This window comes from Nyctereutes procyonoides, unplaced genomic scaffold, assembly GCF_905146905.1.
Source record: "Nyctereutes procyonoides isolate TBG_1078 unplaced genomic scaffold, NYPRO_anot_genome, whole genome shotgun sequence".
NCBI classification, from domain to species: Eukaryota; Metazoa; Chordata; class Mammalia; order Carnivora; family Canidae; genus Nyctereutes; species Nyctereutes procyonoides.
The window spans coordinates 34,356,810-34,384,043 of NW_026575048.1; the positions used below are offsets into that span (position 1 = coordinate 34,356,810).

Here is a 27,234-nt window from a genome sequence, read left to right on the forward strand (position 1 = left end):
CCTGGAGGCCGAAGGCCGCACTACGAGGTAGGAAGCCTAGCGCCTGTGGCCCAGAAGTCGCGGGGGGTAGGTGGCCGGAACCCGAATCCGCGGTCACGGTCACGGGACTCGCGGCCCCGGGAGCGTCGGCCCCGCCCACTCCGCCCAGAAGGCCGAAGGTAAGCGACGCTTTTTCGTCGCCGGAGAGGCGCCCCCCACATCCGGCGCGCGACCCGGAAGCGGAAGCGCGCTAGTCTCTTTCCCTTTCCGGTGCGCCCAACCTGCGTCGTCGCGGCCGGGAGCGAGCGGACTGCGAGGGCTCTTGGTAGCGTGCTGTGCGGGGAGCGGAGCTCTGGGAGCTCTGAGATCTCCGAGCGGCCGCGGCCATGGCGGATGTGACCGCCCGTAGCCTGCAGTACGAGTACAAGGCGGTGCGTGTGGACCCGGGGGAGAACACAGGCTGGGGAGCCTGCTGGGGAGCGGGAGGCGGAGGAAGGGAGGTTTAGACTGAAGGCCTGCAGGTGAACCACTAAAGCGGAGAGGAAACCAGACCCAGGCGAAGGTGGGAGTACAGGACGACATGAATAACCCCACTAAGGTCGAGGCGGGCGGGATGGGCTACGCTCTGCTAGGAGTGTTCGTTCTGTCCCTCGGCGCCATACCCGCCCCCTTCTGTGTCACCCCCAGCGTGCCAACACTTTTCCCGAGTGTTGGTTAACCAGCAAGGATGGTTCAGCTGATCGCTCTTCCTGCCTGTGCGGTTGTGTGGCACTCTTTCATCTTAAGGAAATCCTCTTATTCCAGTTGCGCTTATCAGCACTTAGTCGCTCCAGTTCTTGCTAAGTTTGATATTATCAAGTGGCATTCCTGTGATGCAGGAAGTGGCCCTACTCGTGTCAGAGCTTTGATAACGTTGTGATCTTTTCAGAACTCGAATCTTGTCCTCCAAGCTGACCGCTCTCTCATTGACCGGACCCGCCGGGATGAACCCACGGGAGAGGTACTGTCCCTGGTTGGGAAGTTGGAGGGCACTCGGATGGGAGATAAGGCTCAACGGACCAAACCACAGATGCAGGAAGAAAGAAGAGCCAAGTGAGTACAAAGGAGAAAATGATTTTTCTTGAGATCCAAAATCTATCTTTCCTTGAGCATTTGAGCAGCGTTCTTGCTGAAATGTCTGGTGCAAGATGAGACATTAGTGTTAGGGATGGGAAAAACAGAACATGAGATTTAAAAGGTTCTTTGGCCTCAAAAAGTGTACTGAAGTGAGAAAAAAATCCCCCTTTTTAAAGATTTTATTCATTTATTTGAGAGAGAGAGAGAGAGAGAGAGAGAGAGAGAAACCCCACATGAGTGGAAAGAGGGACAGAGGGAGAGGGAGAAGCAGACTCCCGCTGAGCAGGGAGTCGGATGGGGAGCTCCATCCCAGGACACTGAGATCATGACTTGAGCAGAAGGCAGACACCCAATTGACTGAGCCACCCAGGTGCCCAGAAAACAACTTTCATAAAGATCCTATTTATTTATTTGGACAGTGAGAGCAGGGGGAGGAGCAGAGGGAGAGGGACAAGCAGACTCTATGCTGAGCACAAAGCCAGCTCAGGGCTTGATCTCAGGACTCTGAAATCATGACCTAAGACAAAATCAAGAGTTGGATGCTTAACCAACTGAGCCACCCAGACACCTGGAGAAAAGAATATTTAGATCGTTTTCTAATGTATATGTTTCAGAGAGACTTTAATTTTCTCCACAGGATTTTCAAAACCCTTGCTATTCCCTGTCTCAGTAACTCTTTTTCTTCCATTACAAACTTCCCACTCCTACTTAATTATTACTCTGCTTTTGTCCACTTTGTACTTTGGTTGGTATGGAGTAACATTCAAGCATCTGTAGTATGAAAGAGGGTTTTGTTTTGTTTTGTTTCCTTTTGGGGGCTATATTTTAAAATTTAGAAGATCATTGAACTTTACCTCATCTTTATATTTTGAAATCCCTGACATTTCTGTCTCTTTCTCTTCTCCCACAATGAAGTCCCAAAAATTTGTAGACCCAGGGCACCTGGTGGGTCAGTGGTTGAGTGTATGCTTTTGGCTTAGGTCATGATCCCAGGGTCCTGGGATCAGGTCCCTCATCAGACTCCCCACTGGAAGCCTGCTTCTCCCTCTGCCTTTGTCTCTGCCTCTCTCTCTGTGTCTCATGAATAAATAAATAAAATCTTAAAAAAATTCATAGACCCAGTTTTGATTTTATATATATATATATATATATATATATATATATATATGTGTGTGTGTGTGTGTGTGAGTGTGTATATATATATATATATATATTTTTTTAAAGGTTTCATTTTTAAGTAATCTCTGCACCCAACATGGGGCTTGAACCCGCAACCCCAAGATCAAGAGTCACATGCTCTATCAACTGAGCCAGCCAGGCACCCCTTGATTAGTTATATTTGAAATGAGTTAATATATCATTGGTTCTCCACTTTGCAGAGTAGGGCTTCCTTTCCAAGTTTGTTATTTGTTGGGAATCAATGGCTGTAGATTCTTTTGGAGTCTTAGTTTCTCTGGCTAGAAAAAGAAAATATGTGTGAGAGTGGCAACTCAAAATTTGATTATATAGTGTTGTCATGCTAAGTAAAAAGCGTCCTTTTACAAATGAGTGAGGAGGCTGCCTCATTGCAACATTTAGAGCATCTAGTGAGAGAATCACAAAGGATTCTCTTCCTGTTACTGTGTTCCCATAAAGATGGCCATGTGGGAATTATTGAGGTACAGATTCATGTTTTTAAATATTATCTATGTACCATGAAGCGAGGAGAGGAGGGTAGGCTTGATTTAGTTTTGCCTTTTGAGGGAGTAGATTTTGCCTCTTAAACATCATGTGTCCATTAGGCGAAGAAAGCGTGATGAGGACCGACATGACATTAATAAGATGAAGGGTTATACTCTGCTGTCTGAGGGCATCGATGAGATGGTGGGCATCATCTATAAGCCCAAGACTAAAGAGACCCGAGAGACCTATGAGGTGCTGCTCAGCTTCATCCAGGCTGCCCTTGGGGACCAGGTGAGGAAGCCAGAGGGTGAAGCTGTGTTTTGGGGACAGGAGAGAGTCACAACTGGGAGGTACCAGGAGAATCTTGTCCATGAATTTTCCTGTGTGGGCCATAGCAGTTTGTAGAAGTGGCTGTATTTACTGAACACTCAGGTGATGTGGAGTAGTGTTTTACATGCTTTCCCTTTCACTCCTTACATTAGCTCTATGACTAGGTATTGTTTTGTTCCTTTTCCATGTTACAGATGAGAGATATGAGGCAAAGAATAGATAAGTAAATTTCCCAAATCACAGAGGTAGTGTTTGGCATGGGCCACCATATGAGCCTGGGTGTTCTGTATCTGGAATCATAATTTTGACCATTACACATATGTGATTAGATTAAGGGCCTTTATGAGTATCAGAGGCTCTGGTGAGGACAAAGAATTACCTAAAGTTTGGTGGGCTAGAGGATCGCTGAGGAGTGTCTCTCTTGCCTGGAGAAATGCACCAGACTGTGTAGAAGCCAGGTCCTACTTCCTAGGACCACCTGTCTAATCTTTAAAAACACATGGCTCTTCTTACAGTTGTGACGTTTTTTAGTTAATAGTAATGAAAATGATCAGAACCGGGTGTTCAGGTTTTAAAGAAGTGTGGCTCTTTACATTGTATTGTTACATAAATCTGGCCAGTGATGCTCTGTGGCTTGTTCTAAATTTTTTTTTTTGGTCACCAGCCCCGTGATATTCTTTGTGGGGCAGCTGATGAAGTTCTAGCTGTCCTCAAGAATGAAAAACTTCGAGACAAGGAAAGAAGAAAGGAGATTGACCTGCTGTTGGGTCAGACAGATGATACCAGATACCATGTGCTAGTGAACTTGGGCAAAAAGATCACAGACTACGGCGGAGATAAGGAAATCCAGAATATGGGTAACTGACGTCTTTATGTCCATGTCATGTTAAATGGTTGCTTTTGATCTCTAAACTTGATCTTCAAGCCTCAGTCGTTAAGACTTCTCAATGTGTCCATGAGTTCCCATAACCTGTTTGGTGTTTGAGGAGTTGTGATCAATGCATCAGAGTCCTTGGATGACAGCAGCTATTTCTTGTTCTTAAGACCTTTCGTATAGAACCCGGGGGAAAACTTGGGCAGAACCTGTGTGGGGCAGGGTTGGGGGGACAATCAGGTGGTTGAGCAAGGAGCACAGGGCCGTGTCCAGGGTTGGCAGTTTGGAGAAGGCTTCAGCAATGGCAGTGCAGATGACTCTTGCGTTAATTGTCTTCACCTGTGGGTCCTCAGACCATAGAGCTATGCTCCATGTCAGGCAGTTGGGAAGGAATTACCTCCATAGTGCCTCATTTCACTAATTTACTTTTGTCTTTTTCTAATCCCTATTGCTGCAGATGACAACATTGATGAGACATACGGTGTGAATGTTCAGTTTGAGTCTGATGAGGAGGTGGGTGATAAAGCAAACAGACCCAGTCTATTTTTGTTTTTTGAAATTTTTAAGGTGAGGGGACCACTGTGGTGTAAAGAAGCTGTCTAGCTTAGGCCAGATAAATTTTATGGTGTTGTACGGGTGTCAACCTTAGGGATAACTGTTATTTTGCTAAAAATTTGCTATGGTTATCTTTAGGGATTTATTTATTTATTTTTTTAAATGATGTTTCGCAGGTGCTATACCACTGAATGCTTTTGCATTCAGTCTGATATCTTTACCTTTTTCTTTTTTTTTTTCCTTTTTTTTTAAGATTTTATTTATTCATGAGAGAGAGAGAGAGAGAGAGAGAGAAGGGGGGGGCAGAGATACAGGCAGAGGGAGAAGCAGTCCCCATGCAGGGACCCCAATGCAGGACTGATCCCGGGACTCCAGGATCACGCCCTAAGTCAAAGGCAGATGCTCAACTGCTGAGCCACCCAGGCGTCCCTCTTTAGGGATTTATAAAGCAAATTTATACTTGTAAATGTAAACATATAATAATTTAAAACAATCCAAGTGGATCACCAAAAAGACAAAAAGTACAGGATCTACCGTCATTGATGGTGTATGCCACCATGTTTTACTGCATTTTATTTTATTTATTTATTTTGTTTTGTTTTACTGCATTTTAATCTTATTGTAAGAATTTTCCACTTTTTAGTACTCTCTCCTCTTGTCAGTTTCGTTTCTTTCTCTTTCTTTCTTTCTTTCTTTCTCTTTCTTTCTTTCTTTCTTTCTTTCTTTCTTTCTAAGATTTTGTTTATTTATTCATGAGAGAGACACAGAGAGAGACAGAGACACAGGCAGAGGGAGAAACAGGCTCCATGCAGGGAGCCCGATGTGGGACTCGATCCTAGGACTCCAGCATCATGCCCTGGGCTGAAGGCAGGCACTAAACCATCGAGCCACCCAGGGATCCCCTATCGCCAGTTTCAAAACATGCACATTTGCCCAAGAGAATGGGCATATTTTGTACATGGTTGTCTAAGTAATAGTTGCAGCAGCCACTGAGGTTTAGCACCTCACCAGAATTCTTGAATATAACTAAATAGGATGTGAAAATTTTTCAGAGTTGCCTTAGAGATCTCAGTGGGTGAGTTTGGCTAAGGTAAAGTGCTGGCCTCAAAATCTCATACTAAGAAAGCAGGGGTAGCAAAAGACAGGGGAGAGACTCTTCCCCCCCCCCCCCAACTGGGAGCCCTGAGATCTGAGTTTTAGTCCTGTGTTTCAGGCAGGTCATTTTGCTTGTTTCTCTCATCTACTAAATAAGATGCCTGAAGTAGATAACTACTAATCCGCTTTCTGCAGTGGAGTTAATAGGATTTTTAAAAAAGATTTATTTATTTTATAGAGGGAAAGGGGGAGAGAATCTCAAGCAGACCCCACACTGAGCAAGGAACCTGACACGGGGCTCAATCCCAAGACCCCGAGAGTTGGACAGCTGATTGACTGCACCAGCTGGGTGCCCCAATAGGATTTTTTTTAATAGTTTCTTTTTACATAATCTCTGCACCCACCAAGGGGTTGAACTCACAACTGTGAGATCAAGTGTTGCATGCTCTACCCACTGAGCCAGCCAGATGCTCCAGGTTTGTTGCTACTTTAAATCATAAAATCCTATTAATTAGGGGTGGCCTGGCTGGCTCAGTCGATAGAGCATTTGACTCTTGATCTTGAAGTTGTAAGTTTGAGCCCCACGTTGGGTGCAGATTACTTAAAAATAAAATATTAAAAAAAAAAAAAGGCACCAAACTATAGAAGAGTGTTTTGCTTATAGCATTCATTCATTTATCCAATGCTTACTAATTAAATACCTGTTTGTAATAATGACCCTGTGCTAAGTCTTGATACAGTGTGAGTGAATGTGTGAGACAGTGGAAAGCAAGCTAAGTGGTGTCTACATCTCTGGATCACCATGTGTTTTCCCAAACAGGGTTTCTGTATTGCTCTTCTCTCCTGCTAGCTGATAGCTCTATTTTATCATTTATCGATTGTACACATATGAGAGAGACTGTGATCCAGTTGGTTGTCATTGTGGCAGCCTAAGAGGAGAAGCAGAAGAGAGAGTAAAAGCATCTAATGAATACTTGCCAAGTGGACTTAGAGTAATGAGGTCATTTATTACATGTACTCTGGATCTGTTGGTCTCCCTACCACCAGTACCAATAAGCTGTTGGTCCAGTAAGCTGTTGGTCTCCCCACCACCAGTACCAGAGCCATTGCTCTAACCATGGAACTAATTTTAAGGGACTCAGGGGAGAGGTTCTGTGTTGATGTTAGGATCACCTCCAAATCATGAGCTTGGGTTGGGTTGTTTCTGTAGGAAGGTGATGAAGATGTGTATGGGGAAGTTCGAGAAGAGGCATCTGATGATGACATGGAAGGGGATGAGGCTGTTGTGCGCTGCACTCTTTCGGCTAATGTAAGTACAGCTTGTTCTCGCCCATTGCTGCAAGGCTCGGGGATTTCTGGGTGTAGCATTTGTTGTTGTTGTTGTTATAAGAGTTTTTTAAATTCTGGAAAGTCCTCAAAGACTGGTAGACTCCGGTGGCAAGGGGAACTCTGTTGCAGGGTGATGAGTAAGCAGTTGGGGCCAATGGAGATGTGGCGTAAGCTAAGTACCTGGTTACTTCTGTAGCTTGTGGCCTCAGGGGAACTGATGAGTTCCAAGAAGAAGGATTTGCACCCTCGGGATATTGATGCATTTTGGCTACAGCGGCAGCTCAGTCGCTTCTATGATGATGCCATTGTGTCACAGAAGAAGGCAGATGAAGTGTTGGAGATTCTGAAGGTATGGCCAAGATGTTTTGTGTTCATCATATGTATCTTAACAGTGGGGACAGCGTATGAAGCAGATGGCTGCATCTTTAATCATGGCATTACCTTCTCTCTGTAGACAGCCAGTGATGATCGGGAATGTGAAAACCAGCTGGTTCTGCTCCTTGGTTTCAACACTTTTGATTTTATTAAAGTGTTGCGACAGCACAGGATGATGAGTGAGTATATAGTCCCTTTGGGAGCTCATTTGTGGTATATGTGCTTGCTTGTATGATGGGGACTCTTATTTTTATAGCTTCAGTGCCTGTTTCAGTGAGCTTGCTTTCTACACAAACCCCTTCCTTTTCATCTTCCCCTTCTTTTGCTGTTGTTAGTTTTATATTGCACCTTACTGGCCAGTGCACAGAGTGAGGCAGAAAAGGAAAGGATCATGGGAAAGATGGAAGCTGATCCAGAGCTCTCCAAGTTCCTCTACCAGCTCCATGAGACTGAGAAGGAGGATCTGATCCGGGTAAGGGCTGGGTTAGTTTATCTGTCTGATTCCGAACTAGAATATTTGCTTTGGAAAAGAGACACCAGTTGTAAGAGTATAGCGTTGAGACACTTGGGTGGCTTAGTTGGTTGAGTGTCCAACTCTTGATTTCGGCTCAGGTCATGATCCCCAGATTCGTGAGATTGAGCTCCATGTCAGGCTCTAAACTGAGTCTGGAGTCTGCTTGGGATTCTCTCTCTTCCTTGTCCCTCTTCCACTCATGCGCACTCTTGCCCTTTCTTAAGAAAATTGTAGCATAAAGCTGAATTCATAGTAGAAGTGAAGGTTTGAAGAAGTAAAGTATTTCTCTGAATTCTTTGAGGTTTGTCCCTAGTATAGATTGAGTTAACACACTCAGAGTGATGTGGTCAAGAGACTGCTAGCCTGTTGCTGTCTTCACCAGCACCATGGGCCCGTCACATGGGCCCTTGACACAATAAGTAATGGTATGTACTGAAAATGCAGGGATAGAACACATATGTTGGCTGAACTTAGAACCTACACTTCTACCCTTAGGGTTAGCCCTTGGTGCTGAATTGTTGAGCATCTACTTTTGAAATCCCTGTGCTATGCATTGTCCTCTTTTTTCTTTTTTAAGAGGAAAGTTTTTTTTTTTTTTAAGATTTTATTCATTTGAGAGAATATGAATATGTGTGGGGGGAGGGGCAGAGGGAGAAGGACAAGAGACTCCCTGCTGAGCGGGGAGCTTGATGTGGGCCCCTGTCTCAGGAACCTGAGACCACGACTTGACCCGAAGTCAGATGCCTAACTGACTGAGCCACCCAGGTGTCCCTGCATTGCCCCTTTATTTTTTTTATTTTAATTAAAAAAATTATTTATTAATGAGAGACACAGAGAGAGAGGCAGAGACACAGGCAGAGGGAGAAGCAGGCTCCATGCAAGGAGCCCGTTGTGGGGCTTGAACCTGGGAATCCGGGATCACGCCCTGATCCAAAGGCAGGCGCTTAACTGCTGAGCCACTCAGGTGTCCCCGTTGCCCCTTTAAAACTGTTTGCTTGCTTCCATCATTCTGGTGGTCCTGATGGCAGATGTCTGAACATAAAGGACGGTCTTTCTAGTTTGGGACTTACTGGTCAGCACCCATGAGTCAAGCTTAGTTAAGCAGAGACCAAAAGGGACCAGAACCTGCAATGGTGATGGATTGTTATTCTTTGGGCCTTTCTCTGTTATAGGAGGAAAGGTCCCGGAGAGAGCGAGTGCGTCAGTCCCGGATGGACACAGACTTGGAAACCATGGATCTGGACCAGGGTGGAGAGGTAGGTCTTGGGGTCATTTCCAAGGTGGAGCTAGATGGAAAAAGCTCATTTGTTCACCTTGCTCACTTTGGGTTTTTGTTTTTCATACTCCTAGGCACTGGCTCCACGGCAGGTTCTGGACTTGGAGGACCTGGTTTTTACCCAGGGGAGCCACTTCATGGCCAATAAACGTTGTCAGCTTCCTGATGGGTCCTTCCGGCGTCAGCGCAAGGGCTATGAAGAGGTGCATGTGCCTGCTCTGAAGCCCAAGCCCTTTGGTTCCGAAGAAGTGAGTGAATTGCTTTTCTCCATTTTCTTTGTTTTCACTTCTCTTCCAGTTTGGATTTCAACCCATTGGCCAAAATGTGGTCTTGCTTCATAGTTTTTCCCTGATGTGGAATCTGTTTCAGAGTTTTCCCACTTTGTGAGCCCAGGGGACAGTGGAGAGTGACACAAGGAGGGTGCCAGGAAGTGCAGTCCTGGCTGTCCCACAAAAACAGCTTGCTCAAGGATGCTGCCAGCAGAATGTGAATGGCGTTTTTCTCTCTCTCTCATTCATTCATTTTTAAGGATTTTATTTATTTATTCATGAGAGACACAGAAGGAGAGAGGCAGAGAGAGAAGTAGGCTCCATGCAGGGAGCCCAATGCGGGACTCGATCCTGGAACTCCAGGATCATGCCCCGAGCTGAAGGCAGTCGCTCAACCGCTGAGCCACCCAGGCATCCTTGTTTCTCTCTTTTAGCAACTGCTTCCAGTGGAGAAGCTCCCGAAGTATGCCCAGGCTGGATTTGAGGGCTTCAAAACATTAAATCGGATCCAGAGTAAACTCTACCGTGCTGCTCTGGAGACAGATGAGAATCTGCTGCTGTGTGCCCCTACTGTAAGCACTGCCCTGGCTGCTTTGTTCTTGTGGAAAGTGGTATATGTTTTTGGTGGCAAGATTGTTCATCTTCACCCATATGCTACCCCCTGACCCCCCCACCGGAGTTCTTTCTTTGATGGAAGAGATGTTAAATGGTAGGATAAATTTCCCAGGACATGCTCTAGTGTCTGTTTTGGTGATAAGCCTGTGGTAGTGAGGGCAGGTAAGCAGACCTTCTCATCCTCAACTTCTGTCTTAGGGTGCAGGTAAGACCAACGTGGCCCTGATGTGCATGCTCCGAGAGATAGGGAAGCACATTAACATGGATGGCACCATCAACGTGGATGACTTCAAGATTATCTACATTGCTCCCATGCGGTCTCTAGTGCAGGAGATGGTGGGCAGTTTTGGAAAGGTAAGGGGTAGAGAGATACTGGGAGTGGGGGTTAGATCATTCCTGGGATGCCTCATCCAGTGGTTTTCTTCCACTTCAAGGTGGAACTTGACCCGAGTTCAGAGTGTTACTGGAGCAAGAATGTCTTGCACCTGTCTTGGACTTTTACAAGGATTTAGCATCTTTTTTTTAATTCTTTCCATAGCAGTATTCTGTAGTTGTAATCATTGAAGTTATTGAAGAATTTATGAAACACTCACAAGGTGTGGTTGATAATAGATCTGGTGGTATTATTCCAGGTCCTGTTATCTACAGGTTTCCATTCCCCCTTGTGTGCAGAAGTCCCAGACATCCTCTGTCTGCTTCATTTGCCTTAGTGTGAACTTGATTTGTTTTAGATATATGCGCTTGTATGATCAATCTAATTCGTTTGATATTTCTCTGTTGGGTTGATACCTCCTTCCAGTATCCTACTCTGAGACTTCCCAAAGTGCGATAGCAAGGCCCCTTTGCAGTGTTTTTGATTGACCTGCCTCTCCTTCACCTAGCGCCTGGCCACCTATGGCATCACTGTTGCAGAATTGACTGGTGACCACCAGCTGTGCAAGGAGGAGATCAGCGCCACTCAGATCATCGTTTGCACCCCCGAGAAGTGGGACATCATTACCCGCAAGGGTGGGGAGCGCACATACACCCAGCTTGTACGGCTTATCATTCTGGTGAGCAGGGAGTACTTGGGGACATAGAGGCCAGGCCTGGTTGAGAAGGGTTTCCTGGAATTTTTGTTTGCTTTTTTAAAGATTTATTTATTAGAGAGCAAGTGACGGGAGGAGGGGGGTGTTGGGGGTGAGTTAGGGGGGAGGCGGGGGGCAGATGGAGAGAATCCATACACTCTCCACTGAGTGTGAAGCCTGCCATGGGGCCTGATCTCACCACATTCCCTGAGATCATGGCCTGAGCCATCCACATGCCCCTGGTTTGCTGGCTTTTATTGGTGACCATTTTTTCAGTGCTTTCCTCCAGTCACTAGCCTGTATAATGACAGCCGTTATCAGCATTGCTGTAATCATTAAATGAGAATCTGCATCTAATTGAAATAGTTCTGAGGAGGTGCATAGTGTTTGCCACGTTCCTTGCTCTTCATAGCTTTTTTTTTTTTATATCTGAAATATTTTAAAACAAATGTAAACAGACATAACTAATTGTGTCTTCCCAGGACATTAAAGGGCTTTATAAATAAATAATCCATTCTCAGACAGAGTGAGTTAAGGAATCAGGATATTGTGTTCCATACATGCAGAAGCACCCAGGCAAAAATGACTTTGAGTCTGAGTGTAGTTTCTTTAAGTTGTCTAGAGAACAGGACGGAGGTCTTGTATGTAGATTTTCAGTATCCTAGAGCAGGAGTTGGCAATCTGCAGCTACTGGTTTTGGACTATAGCCATACCCATTTATTTATGTATGGTTTACAGTTGCTTTTGTGCTGCAGTTACAGAAGTACAGTGGACTCTTGAACAACACAGGCTTGAACTCCATGGGTCCACTTATATATGGATTTTTAAAAAATAAATATAGTGCCATACTGTAAACAAGTTATTCATACTTTTTTTTTTTTTAAGATTTTATTTATTCATTCATGAGAGACACAGAGAGAGAGGCAGAGACACAGGCAGAGGGAGAAGCAGGCTCCATGCAGGGAGCCTGACATGGGACTCGATCCCAGGTCTCCAGGATTTGCCCTAGGCTGAAGGTGGCATTAAACCTCTGAGCCACCGGGGCTGCCCATATTTATACTTTTATACTTCTAGTAACGTTATTTTAGTTTATTGTAAGAATACAAGTATATAATACGTATATGGAATGTGTGTTCGCCAACTATTTATGTTATTGTAAGACTTCTGGTAAAGAGTAGGCTATTTGTAAAGTTTTGGGAGAATTGAAGTTATAAGCAGATCCTCGACTACGTAGGACACCCCTAACTCCTGCATTGTACAGGGGTCAGTTCTATTTGTAGCAGAGACTGTATGGCTCACAATCCTAAAATACTGATTGTCTGGCCCCCCCCCCCTTTTTTTTTTTAAGGTTTATTTACTCAAGAGAGACACAGAGGGGGCAGAGACATAGGAAGAGGGAGAAGCAGGCTCCCTGCAGGGAGCCTGATGCAGGACTTGATCCCAGGACCTCGGGATCACAACCTGAGCCAAAGGCTGAACCACTGAGCCACCCAGGTGTCCCTGATTGGCCCTTTATGAAGTTTGCCAACCCCTGCTTTGGAGCCTCACTATTCAAAGTCTTTTATAAGTGCAGAGTCCCTGGCCCCATCCCACACCTACTGAAATATAATCTTTTTATTGATTTTATTTTAAGATATTAATTAATTGATTTATTGAGAAAGAGTGTGAGCCAGGGGAGGGGCAGAGGGAGAGAGAGAGAATCTCAGACTCCACGCTGAGTGCAGAGCCCCACATTGGGCTTGATCTCTGGACCCTGAGCTCATGACCTGAGCTGGAATCAAGAATTTGGTGCTTAACTAATAAGCTACTCAGGTACCCCACAATCTGCTTTTTAGTAAGATCCTATGCTGCGTACTGAAATTTAAGAAGCATTACCTTAGGATATGCGAGCTCATCATTTGATTCATGATATCTTTTGCAAGTACAAAGTAGTAAGGATAACTGCCCAGAGGTGAAACCTTCTTTGATATAAATATGATCTGCTTAGAAGCTTCATTTTTAGTAAAGAAATGTCTTTTTTTTTTTTTTAAGATTTTATTTATTCATGAGAGACATAGAGGCAAAGACGCAGGTAGAGCAAGTCTCCCTGTGGGGAGCTTGATAAGGGACTTGATCCCAGGACCCTGGAATCACGACCCAAGCCAAAGGCAGATGCTCAGCTACTGAGCTACCTAAGAAATTTGTCTTTGAGTGAAGTGATGAACTCATTTACCTGAAGTATTAGATTTTCTTGCCATTAAGCATATGTTTCAATAAATTAGCAATGCAGCTCTCAGTGGTCACAGGAGAATATTTTCCAGGGTATTTCACAGTGAATTTTGTCCCACCCTTTGGGTTTCTCTTGCCTGCTCTTTTCTTCTTTATTTGGCATATGAGGTATATACCACAAAATGGGACTATTTTCAGGAAAGAGGACCACATTTTTCTAGTCCTGGAGATAATTTGTGGCCCCTTCATTCCTTAGGATGAGATCCATCTCCTCCACGATGACAGAGGTCCTGTCTTAGAAGCTTTGGTGGCCAGGGCCATCCGAAACATTGAAATGACTCAGGAGGATGTCCGACTTATTGGTCTAAGTGCTACTCTCCCCAACTATGAAGACGTGGCTACCTTCCTGCGTGTGGATCCTGCCAAGGGCCTCTTTTACTTCGACAATAGGTATGAGAGAAGATGGGATAAATTTAATCAGGGTGACCTTCCTGCTGCCCTATCCCCCTTTCAGGGAGCTTTGTTGGATTGGGTATTAGAAGGGTCTTTGGGTTTGGTTTCTTTCTTTCTTTCTTTTTTTTTTCCAAGTCCCGTATTGGGCTCCCCGCGAGGAGCCTGCTTCTCCCTCTGCTTATGTCTCTGCCTCTCTCAGCCTATGTCTTTCATGAATAAATAAGATTTATTAAAGATTTCTTTAAAAAAAAAAAGATTTTATTTACTCATGAGAGAGACAGAGAGAGAGAGAGAGGCAGAGACACAGGCAGTGGGAGAAGCAGGCTCCATGCAGGGAGCCCGATGTGGGACTTGATCTTGGGGCTCCAGGATCATGCCTTGGGCCGAAGGCAGGTGCTAAACCACTGAGCCACACAGGTGTCCCGGTCTTTGAGTTTTGATGTGGTGTGAATCTAGAAAGGAATGTCGTTCCTGGGCAGCAAATATGACTGTTTATTTCCTCACTATTCTCTGCTAGAAGCCTAATATGTTTAACTGTTGAACTCTAGCTTCCGCCCAGTGCCCCTGGAACAGACTTATGTGGGTATCACAGAGAAAAAAGCTATCAAGCGTTTCCAGATCATGAATGAAATAGTCTATGAGAAGATTATGGAACATGCTGGAAAAAATCAGGTCTGTCTATGGTTTCTTGTTGAACTCTGTTCTTGACTTTTTGTAGTGTTTTGTTTTTAAAGATTTTATTTATTCATGAGAGACAGAGACACAGGCAGAGGGAGAAGCAGGCTCCATGCAGGGAGCCTGATGTGGGTCTCGATCCCGGATCCTGGGATCACGCCCTGAGCTGAAGGCAGACGCTCAACCACTGAGCCACCCAGGTGTTCTTGACTTTTTGATTTATAATCAGGCAATATCGACAAAAATAAAAAAGAGAAGATACAACACAGATCACCAGTATTAGGAATGAAATGGGATATTACAGTAGAATCTGTATGCAGGGGAAGGATAATAAAGGAATACTATGAAAAACTTCACACTTAATTTGCCAACCTAGAAGGAGAAATGGGCCAGTTCCTCAAAAAGCACTATCTACTAAAACTCAGTCTAGATGAAATAGATAACCTGAATAGTCTCATAACCACTAAAGGAAATTGAATTTGTAATTTAAAAACTCCCAAAAATGAAATCCCCAGGTGCGGATAATCAGTCTGTCTCTCTGCATTATCAGAGGTCCTTCTATAAAAGATTTGGGTGGTTGACACTAGAAATGTAACCCGTGAAAATACAGATGAAAATTAAAAACTAGTGAAAGAGGGCATTTTACTAGAAAATATGGTAACAATTTTTTAATCGAACACTGTTAAGTTCACCAAGACAAAAACTAAGGAAAAGTGAAAGGTGTATAGATTTTTGTCTGATAAAAAGTATTTGCATTTAAATAAAGAGACAAATCTTTTCTTGGCACTAAATACTTGAATGACTTTCCTACCAAACTGAGACTTATTTTCTCAGTCCTTTTATAAAGGCCAGTGCCCATCATTTAATACAATATTTCAGCTGTTAATTTACAGGCATATTCCTCAGGTGGCTTAGAATTGTGTCAGGTAAAAAAAAAAAAAAAAAAAAAAAAAGAACTGTGTCAGGTGCCTAAACACAAATTTGCAATGGAGATTCCTGAATTTGCATCCTTATTATATTTAAACTTGGTTTCAAAGGTAGAGTACTTAGAGCTTATTTTCCCAGCTATGGGACTCTGCCACTGTGCTTTGTAGTTTTACTTACATAAGGTCTTGCCGGCTTCTGAATCAATATACATTCCTGCCATTGCCCTTCTTCTAGACCTCGGTTTCTCACCATCCAGTAGTGTAGCCTCTGTTTCCTGTTATTGGTACCTCAGAGCCATAGAAGTGACTGTGGTAGCTGTATCTCTTGACCACAGCAAACTGGTTTTTCCTTAGGTGCTGGTTTTTGTACACTCCCGGAAGGAGACTGGGAAGACGGCCAGGGCCATCCGTGACATGTGCCTGGAGAAGGACACTCTGGGTCTGTTCCTGAGAGAGGGCTCAGCCTCCACAGAAGTTCTTCGGACAGAAGCTGAGCAGTGCAAGGTGAGGAGCAACTGGCCCAGTTCTCTGTTAACTACCTGGTAACTGGTTTAATCCAAGGTAGTTCATACAGTTCTCGACTGCATCATGATGGTACTGTTTCAGACAGGTTAAGATTGAATGGCTAGGTGTGGTTATGTGGATTCGGTAAGGGCAGGGTCTCATGTGAAGAGATCTACTTAGTCTCCATAGAGTTCCCACAGCGAAGCTCACCTAATCATCTGTTCTTTTTCTGTTCCACAGAACCTGGAGCTGAAGGATCTTCTGCCGTATGGCTTTGCTATTCATCATGCAGGCATGACCAGAGTTGACCGGACACTTGTAGAGGATCTTTTTGCTGATAAACACATTCAGGTGAGGGGGAGTAAAATGTAGGCTTTAGAAGACCTGCCTGTCAAATGCCAGATGTTTGTGCCCAGTACTTTGTTTGTGGCTCAGGGAAACCAGGTCATAAGGTTGTCGTAGTACAGTGGATACAATGTTGTGCCACGTCTTCCAGGTCTTTACCTACTGCGTGAAGGAAGGTGAGTGATTTGAGAAAAGTGTCTAAGCATAACAAAGGAGGCATGTTAGTGACTGCAGGTACCTCCAAGCAGGGCCTTGTAAGGTTGGGACCTTGTTTTCTGTCTCAGGATAGGGTATGTTATTAATTGTCTAGTAATCTTAATGTTTAGGTTTACACTTTTGCCTTGCAAGTATCTCTAGAACCTTGAAATGTTCATTGTTGGGTAGATGAGGGGAACCCAAGGACTCTTTCTCTTTTTTTTTTTTTAAGATTTTATTGATTTATTAATGAGAAATACCCAGAGAGAGGCAGAGACGTAGGCAGTGGGAGAAGCAGGCTCCCTGTAGGGAGCTGGATGTGGGACTTGATCCCAGGACCCCAGGATCATGACCTGAGCCAAAGGCAGATGCTCAACCACTGAGCCACCCAGATGTCCCGACTCTTTCCCTCTTTATTCTAGTGTTACCTTGACAAGTATGGGTCCTACCTCGGTCCTGCTAGGAGCTCTGAGGCCGGTTTCCTAGAGGACTTGAGGATACTAACCCTCTAGTGGTAACATATGTCTGTTTTCTTTATTACTTTCCTTGTTTCTGTAGGTTTTAGTTTCCACAGCAACACTGGCTTGGGGTGTGAATCTCCCTGCCCATACAGTCATCATCAAAGGCACCCAGGTGTACAGTCCAGAGAAGGGGCGCTGGACAGAGCTAGGGGCGCTGGACATTCTGCAGGTATAGAGCCTTTGAGGTTATTTTCAGTAGAGAAAAGTATCCTGTATATAAAATGCAAGGAGGCCACAAAAGGTGGCACATGGAAGGTGGGGTTCTATGAAGTAGAGGCCTGGGAACAAATCCATAAACTCTGTGGCCACGGCCCTCTTGGTTTCCCATCTCTGACCTAGATGCTGGGACGTGCTGGAAGACCCCAGTATGACACCAAAGGTGAAGGCATACTCATCACATCTCATGGGGAGCTACAGTACTACCTGTCCCTCCTCAATCAGCAACTTCCTATTGAAAGCCAGATGGTTTCAAAGTTGCCTGACATGCTTAATGCAGAAATCGTGCTGGGGAACGTCCAGAATGCCAAGGTAGGGAAGGGCTCTGCTTTTGGCACTTCTTGCTTTCTCTAGAGGAGCCAAGGTATCGGGGTGGATGGTCTCCGTCGGGCTATGGGCCACCAGCATCTAGGGTCCTCCAATCCTGCACCCCATATCTTCGATGTGAGCCGTCTCTCAGAAGTCTGTTAAGTCTATGGCAGACAATTCCCCTTATTAACTAAGATCTTAGGACTGTCTTTTTAATAAGGAGATGTTGAAAACCTTCAGAAGGCAATGTAATACACATTTTCATAGTTAGGAACTAATTTTTAAGTGATCTATGGGAGCTCTTCATTTGGACATCATTTCTCCATACTAAGATCCATGAGCTCTCACTTCTTGTAGGATGCAGTGAACTGGCTCGGCTATGCCTACTTGTATATCAGAATGCTCCGATCCCCAACCCTTTATGGCATCTCTCACGATGACCTCAAGGGGGATCCCCTTTTGGACCAACGCCGACTGGATCTGGTTCATACTGCTGCCTTGATGCTGGATAAGAACAATCTGGTCAAGTATGACAAGAAGACAGGCAACTTCCAGGTGAGTGGGCTGAGGGATTAAGGTAGAGGTCTCAGTAAAAGTGGCAGCCCCAGAAGATGATTTTTCAAATTGCATTCTTGATTTGGATATTGCCTGTCAATTGCCCATTGCTTGGAACAGGAGAAAAACAGATGGGATTGGACCGTGGTCTTTGAATTTAGGAACTTCTAAAATGGCAAACTAGGTCTTGCTGATGCCTGCTTTATGCACTTGTGTCGAGGTGGCAAATTCAGTTGTCTTTTCTGTGTGGGCATCAGTTCACTGGTGGCCAGTGTATTGTGCCATCTTTCTTCAGTGTGTGGGCTGGGTGCTTGTGTTGACATTGATCTGGTGGGCACCCGTTGTGCACAGTGACAGGTTGCCACTTGTTAATGATACCATTGCATTGAGCGTATCTCCATTGTAGGTGACAGAACTGGGCCGCATAGCCAGCCACTACTATATTACCAATGACACAGTACAGACCTACAACCAGCTGCTAAAGCCCACTCTGAGTGAAATTGAGCTTTTCAGAGTCTTCTCCTTGTCCTCAGAGTTCAAGAACATCACTGTGAGAGAGGTGAGTCCATGTAGCATGTTGGGACAGGTGATTGGTACTCACCATTGAGTCATCAGATGGATTCTCTCTTTGGTCACCTGGCTTTTCCTTGACCTGTTTCCTTCTTTTGGCAGGAGGAGAAGCTGGAGCTGCAAAAATTGCTGGAGAGGGTGCCCATTCCTGTGAAGGAGAGCATTGAGGAACCCAGTGCAAAGGTGAGCCCACTCCTCTGCTTGGGAGAAGGAGTGAGTGGTTTTACAATTTTCTAAAAGGTGAACCTTGAATTCAAGTATATGTTTGGTGACCTCAGATCTCTCCATTTTTGCATTCTTCTCATATGTTCAGTTTATGTGGAGTAATGATTTTTTAATGGTTGTAAATCAAGATCTGGCATGAATCCCAGAACAAATATGATTCACTTTTTTGGACTGGACTATTCAATGATTGGCCACCGTCTGGCCAACCTTGCTTTTTTCCAGATCAATGTGTTGCTCCAGGCCTTCATCTCGCAGCTGAAATTGGAGGGCTTTGCGCTGATGGCGGACATGGTGTATGTTACACAGGTGAGAGCAGAGTGGTGCTGCCAGAGGAGACCTGAACAGCTCCCTGCCCTGTGCTTTGTGTATTTTGGAGAAAGTAGGCCTGACTCTAGTGAGGGGGAAAGAAAGCCAAGTTTTTGCCCTTGTTGGCTCAATGGTTGATGTGTGTCTGGTATAGCCAGTCTGTTCCACTGATCATGAGCATGCAGAGAGGTGCCTCTCTTGAGAAGGCTGTAAGACAATGCTGGGGAAAGCCACAAGACACGGTATCTGCTTTCCTACAGAGAATGACTTCTCACTATGGCTGTTGGGCTCTTAATGTAAAGGAGCAAAGAGCTCTATTAGCTGTGCTTTGTCTTTACCTCTAAGGGCAAGTCACTGGCATCCTTGCTCTTGCTAGACCACTAAGTGCTAAGCAAGCTGAAGCTTTAAAAAATCATGCAATGAATATTAGGTTAAGATGTACAGTGAGCTTGAGCCATACTTCTCTAACTATTCTGTGTTCAGCAAGCATCTGCTATTCAAAAGATGAAAAGTAAGTACAAAGGGACTTGGTTTTTGAGTGGTGTGACTAATTGCATGAGACTTTGAGGTGATTAAGCCACTTGTTGGGTGGCTTCATTAGGTCTGGGAATAGTGGGGACTTACCAGAGGGAATGTTTTATCTTCCTTCAGTCGGCTGGCCGGTTGATGCGTGCTATCTTTGAAATTGTCCTGAACCGAGGTTGGGCACAGCTGACAGATAAGACGCTGAACCTCTGCAAGATGATTGACAAACGCATGTAAGGGCACAGGGAGCTGGAAAGCTGGTCACCATGAATTAAGGTCTCCAGACTGAGGGTGTGGTGGGGAAGCCTTGTAGTGCTCTTATCTCTGGCCCTCACTCATGAAGAGGGAACTTTCACTTGGGTGAATGTTGAGAAGAGGGAGGGCCCTTTGGGTAGAGCCCAGGAGTGGGGAGTGGTGGCTTTCAAGTCCCATTGCGGGTGCAATTCTGGATGCCTTCCATTAAATGACTGTGTTTGTGTGGTCCTGGCTAACCTATTGGAAGCCATGGCGAGGGCTTTCTGTTCCACAAGGGACTGTCAGTTGTTTTCTTCCTGGCTAGGTGGCAGTCCATGTGTCCTCTGCGTCAGTTCCGGAAACTCCCTGAGGAAGTAGTGAAGAAGATTGAGAAGAAAAACTTCCCCTTTGAGCGTCTATATGACTTGAATCATAATGAAATAGGTGTGTGGGAAGCTGTCCTCCTTATCCTTACCATTCAGACATCTTTTTGAGCCTCCTTGCCAGTTCTGAGGCCTTCCTCTTGTCCTGTGTTCACTACTCACATCCCCCTGAAGTAACGAGGCTAGCTTTTAGTCTTGGGGCTCTGAATCCTCTGGGCTGTACTGGGAGTGGAGAGATTGTGCCACCTGTCCTCAGGGTCTGGTCTGCAGCTGTGCCTGGCAGGCTTGGCTGCAGCCCCAGTGCTTTGCTTTCCTTCTAGGGGAGCTTATCCGCATGCCGAAGATGGGAAAGACTATCCACAAATATGTCCACCTCTTCCCCAAGTTGGAGTTGTCGGTGCATCTACAGCCAATCACACGCTCCACCCTGAAAGTGGAGCTGACCATCACGCCAGACTTCCAGTGGGATGAAAAGGTGAGGCTTTGCTTGGCAGAGGGACTACTTGCAGAGTGCTCCTGAGGAGAACTGGGTTGGAGGTGTGAGTCCACGCTGGCTCATGTTCCTGTTCCTTGTGTTGCTGTTGACAGGTTCATGGGTCATCAGAAGCATTCTGGATTCTGGTGGAGGATGTGGATAGTGAGGTGATACTCCACCATGAGTATTTTCTACTCAAGGCCAAGTATGCCCAGGATGAGCACCTCATCACGTTCTTCGTGCCTGTTTTTGAACCACTGCCTCCTCAGTACTTCATCCGAGTGGTGTCTGACCGCTGGCTCTGTGAGTGTGTCTCTCTGTAGTCCCATAAAGGGAGATCTGGGGGAATTGTAAGGGTGTCTTGCACTTTGTGCTGGGCTGGATTTTGTGGGGTTAGAGTGATAGTATCTGCTGTTGCCTTGGTGTTTCCAGTGTGCAGGGAGGAGCTCTGAGGGGCCATTAGGTAAAGGGAGGACTGCTCATGCCCCCACTCATTTCTGTTCTGCAGCTTGTGAGACCCAGCTGCCGGTCTCCTTCCGGCACCTGATCCTACCAGAGAAGTACCCACCTCCAACTGAGCTTCTGGACCTGCAGCCCTTGCCCGTGTCTGCCCTGAGAAACAGTGCCTTTGAGAGCCTTTACCAGGATAAGTTTCCTTTCTTCAACCCCATCCAGACCCAAGGTAGGTGTTTCCATCCCCAGGTGGTTGTTTCCTTTGGGGGCCTTTTAAGGTTCCCTAGAGATAGAGGTGTTCTGTGGCAGGAATGGAAGTAGAGCACTCAGGTAGATGGAGCTCATCAGTGCCTACTGTTGGAGCACAACAGGACTTCATCCTTTCTCAGTCCTTGGTTACCATTAGATTTCCTTTGCTTTTTTGCGACGTGTCAGGGGGGAGGGCCAGTAGAACAAGATCTTATCTGGTGCATTGCTGTTTCTCAGGAGCTCAGATTCAGGAGGCTGGATTCGTGCCCCTGTTGCTCAAGTATTGAACCAGTGTGTGCAGCATTGACTGAGGCCCCTTTCTCCCTCATTGGTTATTTTTTCTTCAAAGATTTGATTTATTTGACAGAGAGCCAGGGAGCACAAGCAGGGAGGAAGGACAGCGGAAGAGAGAGAAGCAGATTCCCCAGTGAATAGGGAGCCTGACTTGGGGCTCAATCCCAGGAGCCCCGGAATCATGACCTGTGCCAAAGGCAGATGCTTATCCAACTGAGCCACCCTGGCTCCCTACCCCCCGCCCCGCATGGTTTTAAATAACAGCCAGGTTCACAGGGTATGCAGTGATATCTAAGTTCTTTTGGCTGAGTACATCTGGGTGTTTTCTCTTTTATGTTTTTCACCATTACGAGGGATTTGCCTTTTGTGATACTACTATTAGTATCCTGGCAACTAGGCAGGGAGAGGCACCTTGACTGAACCAGCTAATAAACAGAACTTGGACTTCAACTAGTCTGAATAGCAGGATTTAGGCTTTACCTTCTTTCTTTATTAGACCATTTCCAGGGAACATAAGAGAGGGTTGGAGGAACAGAAAGGTAGCCAGTTCTTTTTGTTCTACATCCTGGTCCCTGAGAAGAACTGCATAGAAGCATGGGATACTTGGCCTCCTTCCATCTGCCATCCTGCCGTCGTCTCCATGCTCCCTGAGGTCTTGGTCCAGGCTCTTGCTCTGTTGCTTGTGTGTGAGGGGGAAAAAATGAGGGGAGAGGTGTGATAGGCTGACTGCTGTGAGAGGCCTAATGCCGTCCGATTGGCTGGTGGCACTTGATGGCTGACTGTCTGAGTTTCTCTGAGGAGTGGTCTGAGTCTCTTCTCTCCTCTGCTCCTGCTGCTGTACCGGCTTCCAGTGTTCAACACTGTCTACAACAGTGACGACAACGTGTTTGTGGGGGCGCCCACGGGCAGCGGAAAGACCATCTGCGCAGAGTTTGCCATCCTGCGGATGCTGCTGCAGAACTCGGAGGGACGCTGTGTCTATATCACCCCCATGGAGGCGCTGGCAGAGCAGGTAGGTGGCACGGTGTTGTGTCACATGTGAATTTTTCTGGAAGCTATTTTCATCTGAGCCTGGATCAAGATTTTCTAAATCCTTGAAATGCTTGAGGTTAGTTGGGGCAAGACTCTTTGCTTTCTTTTGTTCATGTCCTCAGTGTGTCATCTCTTAAGGGTTAATGTGGGATTATAATGTAGTTTGAGATTGACAGATCATCAAGGCTCTCTGTTAGGCTTTTTAGCTTTTTTTGTTAGAAATGAAATGAGACCTACCCTGGCCTCATGTTTCTCTGCCCTTCCTCTCTCTGCATGCCAGGTTTACATGGACTGGTACGAGAAGTTCCAGGACAGGCTCAACAAGAAGGTGGTGCTCCTGACGGGGGAGACTAGCACAGACCTGAAGCTTCTGGGCAAGGGCAATATCATCATCAGCACCCCTGAGAAGTGGGACATCCTCTCCCGGCGGTGGAAGCAGCGCAAGAATGTCCAGAACATCAACCTCTTCGTGGTGGATGAAGTCCACCTTATCGGGGGCGAGAATGGGGTATGGCACAGGCTCAGAGCTGTGACTGTCTGAGAGGCCTTGGCATTGGGACTTAGCCTGGGGTCTGAGGCCAGAGACCAGGTGCCGCTGCTTAGAAAATTCTGCTTGTCACTTTATTCCAAAGGTACAATGTGAGACTTTTTTGGTAGTCCTCTTGAAAAGTAGCATTGCTTAGTGGAGATTGGCTGCTATGGAGGAGATGGACCCAGTGATAGGAGAGCTCCTAATTAGAAGGAAGAATGAGGCGACCATTTCGAGGTGGTCGGCTGTACAGGAAGGCTTACTCTGGGTGCAGGCTTGGGACGGGGGTGGGGGTGGGGGGGCCCTGTGCCTGTAGTGACTCCCTCCCTGTGTTCCAGCCTGTCTTAGAAGTGATCTGCTCCCGGATGCGCTACATCTCCTCCCAGATTGAGCGACCCATTCGCATCGTGGCCCTTAGCTCCTCACTCTCGAACGCTAAGGATGTGGCCCACTGGCTGGGGTGCAGTGCCACCTCTACCTTCAACTTCCACCCGAACGTGCGTCCCGTGCCCTTGGAGCTGCATATCCAGGTAGGACCCGTCCTCCCCGCTCCAATGTGGCCTTGTGGCAGAGGACCAGTTCTGATGCCTGTCCCTTTGTTTTCCTCGGTCTCCAGGGCTTCAACATTAGCCACACACAGACTCGCCTGCTCTCCATGGCCAAGCCCGTGTACCATGCTATCACCAAACATTCTCCCAAGAAGCCTGTCATTGTTTTTGTTCCGTCCCGAAAGCAGACCCGCCTCACTGCGATTGACATCCTCACCACGTGTGCAGCTGACATCCAGCGGCAGAGGTGGGGCGGGGAGGGGCAGGGAGGGTTGGGTCACTGAGGTTGGCTCACCATGAAGAGCCTCCTGTTTGTGAGGGTGGGGATTAGCCCCATCGGGCTAGGGGCTGGCCAGCTACAACGGTTGGAAGGGTCTTGCCAGGGTTGGGAAGTGCTCTGAGCCGATTCAGTGTCTGTGCTGCCTAGGTTCTTGCACTGCACCGAGAAGGATCTAATCCCATACCTGGAGAAACTAAGTGACAGCACTCTCAAAGAAACGCTGTTAAATGGGGTGGGCTACCTGCACGAGGGCCTCAGCCCCATGGAGCGACGCCTGGTGGAACAGCTCTTCAGCTCAGGTGAAGAAAATTCTTGTGGCCAGATGGAGGTCAGATGTAAGGGTATCACAGGCAATAGATAGGAAATTTTAGGACGTGGGTGATACTTTACTTCAGCAGACTCATCATCCTCAAAATTCTTTTCTGATGAGTTTATCTATTACCTCATTTGATCCTCCCGATAACCTTGGAATATGGGTAGAATATCATGCCTACTTGCTAGATGAGAAAACAGGCATTGTAAAGGTGGTATTACTTCAGAATCTGGTTTTCTAGACCAGGACCTCTGACTGGTATACCTGGCTTTCCACAGATAACCACTCTCACCAAGTTTGTTAGATCTTAGAGGTGTAATAAACGCTCGAGCTGAGTCTCATTTGGGTGGTCTGTGTACCACTGTCCCTTGTTGACCTATGGCATTTCACGCAGAGTATTAAGCACTCTGACACTATGTGGTGGCACTGCAGTGGAGATGCTGGCACTCTTTGATGCTTGAATCTGTGGTTTGAGGCATGCTCACAGCTCAGTCTTGCTGTACGTACTGAGCCAGCCTATGACTGAGTTGGTATTACCACGTTCCAGTCAGCAAGGCCAGTCTGTCAAGCAGATAGCTAAGCCTAGCTTTCCCTGAGCTTGGGATTCTATTCTAGGATTATATCATTTCCTACAAGATAGTCTCCCAAGCAGGGCAGTAGCAGCATGAAGCCACCTCTTACAGTATTGCGTTAGCCCTTGTCATGATTAGGGTTCATTCCCAGCAAACTTTGCTCTGAGTTCTCAAACGAAGCACAGGATAAGGCCCTACCTGCGAGGGAGACAGATCCTCCCAGGGAGCTGGCCTGCACTCAGTCATCTTCTCCCCTCTGCCTCTCAGGGGCTATCCAGGTGGTGGTAGCTTCTCGAAGTCTCTGCTGGGGCATGAATGTGGCCGCCCACCTGGTGATCATCATGGACACCCAGTACTACAATGGCAAGATCCATGCGTGAGTCTCACTGTGCTCTGCATTAATGGGAACCTTCTCCTAAAATGAACATAACAGGGCAGCCCGGGTGGCTCAGCGGTTTAGCGCCACCTTCAGCCCAGGGCCTGGTCCTAGAGACCTGGGATCGAGTCACACATCGGGCTCCCTGCATGGAGCCTGCTTCTCCCTCTGCTTGTGTCTTTCATTAATAAATAAAATGAACATAACATCTGCAGATACAGAAATTATGAAGGAAAGGTGTTAGGGAGATGAAGAGCCAGCTGAGATTCCCCCACAGCCACATACATGTCTGAGAGAGTGTTTAGTCTTAGGCCCTAGGTTCACTTTTTTTTCTTTTTTTAAAGATTTTATTTATTCATGAGAGACACACAGAGAGAGAGGGGCAGAGACACAGGCAAAGGGAGAAGCAGGCTCCATGTGGGGAGTCTGATGTGGGACTCAATCCCAGGACTCCAGGATCACACCCTGGGCCGAAGGCAGGCGCTAAACCTCTCAGCCACCAGGGATACCCTGTAGGCTCACTTTTGCTTCTGTGGTCATCCTGTCACATTGCAGCAAGTTGGAGAACCAGGAAGTTTGAGGTGGAGATTAGGTAGTTGTTTATCTTATAGATGGGGAAAGTGACATGATCCAAGTCACACACCTGTGTGGTAACAAGAAGTAGAAGGTTTGGTTTTCTCAAAAAGCTTGAATGATTTAATTCTTAATTTTTTCTCAAAATGTAGATTTTTTTTTTTCCTGGAATATTCGCTATGGGCTTATTTTTAACATCTGAAATTCATTCTAGGTTTGGATTTAAGTCAGGTGAGTGTCTAACTCCTGAGACACAGCTGTTTGGAAAGCTTGACCTACATATTTGATCCTTTCTTAGGGAGTTACTTGCTTTTGGCATTCGCTGGGTTTGTAGCTTTGGTTCAAGGACCCTGATTTGCAGTCTCAACTCTTAAAGTCTCAACTCTTACACTTGAAAATCACAATGATATAGAGAGAAACAAGTGAAACTAGTAACTGAGCACAGGAAGTGCTCGGGGGATAGCTGTAGTTGTCCACTGTCTCTCACATTTGCGTTTTATTCTTTGGCATTGAGGGAGTCTGAGCTGCCTGAGTGCGGTCTCCATGTGGATGCCTCTTTGCCACCTTTCTTCTCCTCTGTCCCCAGGTACGTGGATTACCCCATCTACGATGTGCTTCAGATGGTGGGCCATGCCAACCGCCCACTGCAGGATGACGAGGGGCGCTGTGTCATCATGTGCCAGGGCTCTAAAAAGGTCATTCCTGGTCTCAGCAGATTCTTTCTTAAGTGTCTTTCCTTGTTTACATTCTTTCTGTTAGCTTCTGTTTCTTTTATTTTCCACATTGCTTTTATGATAAGCCTCTAGGCACATGGAATTTTGTACCCTTTGTTTTTGCTGCTGCTGCTGACTCCACATGTTGAGGTCTTTACTTTCTGGCTGGTTCGTCATATACTGTGAGGCTTGTTTGACTTGCTCTATCCATGTTCCCATTGTAGAATGGCCAATGAGGCCAGTGGGACCAGGCATACACACCTAGTCAGTACAGTGAGTTCTTCCATTGTTGTATTAGCTGGGTCTGTAACACAGGGCCATTCCCTGTTGATTTGCCCTTAGCCCTTTTTTGTGACCGTGTTGTCATTGACTCTTTATTGCCATCTCTCCTTTTCCAATCTACAGGATTTCTTCAAGAAGTTTTTATATGAGCCTTTGCCAGTAGAGTCCCACCTGGACCACTGTATGCATGACCACTTCAATGCCGAGATTGTTACCAAGACCATAGAGAACAAGCAGGATGCCGTGGACTACCTGACCTGGACCTTTCTGTACCGCCGCATGACACAGAACCCCAATTACTACAACCTGCAGGGTCAGTGGACTGTGGAGTGCACAGTA

At 46.1% G+C, this 27,234-nt stretch overlaps 1 protein-coding gene across 1 annotated transcript in view; it reads left to right on the forward strand.

The window, feature by feature from the left end:
• Window positions 1-250: 250 nt before the first annotated feature.
• Window positions 251-27,234, forward strand: part of SNRNP200 (small nuclear ribonucleoprotein U5 subunit 200) — a 32,230-nt gene continuing 5,246 nt past the window's right edge. The window contains exons 1-37 of the mRNA XM_055326967.1: window positions 251-410; window positions 908-1,071; window positions 2,877-3,048; window positions 3,752-3,944; window positions 4,419-4,474; window positions 6,822-6,920; window positions 7,137-7,289; window positions 7,395-7,494; window positions 7,651-7,787; window positions 9,002-9,085; window positions 9,180-9,353; window positions 9,809-9,946; window positions 10,188-10,343; window positions 10,871-11,041; window positions 13,521-13,714; window positions 14,266-14,389; window positions 15,673-15,822; window positions 16,063-16,173; window positions 16,921-17,052; window positions 17,223-17,411; window positions 17,766-17,963; window positions 18,370-18,522; window positions 18,636-18,716; window positions 18,981-19,064; window positions 19,716-19,822; window positions 20,149-20,267; window positions 20,527-20,681; window positions 20,795-20,984; window positions 21,190-21,363; window positions 22,529-22,689; window positions 22,990-23,217; window positions 23,577-23,768; window positions 23,855-24,033; window positions 24,214-24,365; window positions 25,219-25,327; window positions 26,487-26,595; window positions 27,019-27,208. Of these exons, the coding sequence (XP_055182942.1) occupies window positions 366-410; window positions 908-1,071; window positions 2,877-3,048; window positions 3,752-3,944; window positions 4,419-4,474; window positions 6,822-6,920; window positions 7,137-7,289; window positions 7,395-7,494; window positions 7,651-7,787; window positions 9,002-9,085; window positions 9,180-9,353; window positions 9,809-9,946; window positions 10,188-10,343; window positions 10,871-11,041; window positions 13,521-13,714; window positions 14,266-14,389; window positions 15,673-15,822; window positions 16,063-16,173; window positions 16,921-17,052; window positions 17,223-17,411; window positions 17,766-17,963; window positions 18,370-18,522; window positions 18,636-18,716; window positions 18,981-19,064; window positions 19,716-19,822; window positions 20,149-20,267; window positions 20,527-20,681; window positions 20,795-20,984; window positions 21,190-21,363; window positions 22,529-22,689; window positions 22,990-23,217; window positions 23,577-23,768; window positions 23,855-24,033; window positions 24,214-24,365; window positions 25,219-25,327; window positions 26,487-26,595; window positions 27,019-27,208 (5,323 nt within the window). The 5' untranslated portion in view covers window positions 251-365. The remainder of the gene's footprint in view (window positions 411-907; window positions 1,072-2,876; window positions 3,049-3,751; window positions 3,945-4,418; window positions 4,475-6,821; window positions 6,921-7,136; window positions 7,290-7,394; window positions 7,495-7,650; window positions 7,788-9,001; window positions 9,086-9,179; window positions 9,354-9,808; window positions 9,947-10,187; window positions 10,344-10,870; window positions 11,042-13,520; window positions 13,715-14,265; window positions 14,390-15,672; window positions 15,823-16,062; window positions 16,174-16,920; window positions 17,053-17,222; window positions 17,412-17,765; window positions 17,964-18,369; window positions 18,523-18,635; window positions 18,717-18,980; window positions 19,065-19,715; window positions 19,823-20,148; window positions 20,268-20,526; window positions 20,682-20,794; window positions 20,985-21,189; window positions 21,364-22,528; window positions 22,690-22,989; window positions 23,218-23,576; window positions 23,769-23,854; window positions 24,034-24,213; window positions 24,366-25,218; window positions 25,328-26,486; window positions 26,596-27,018; window positions 27,209-27,234) is intronic.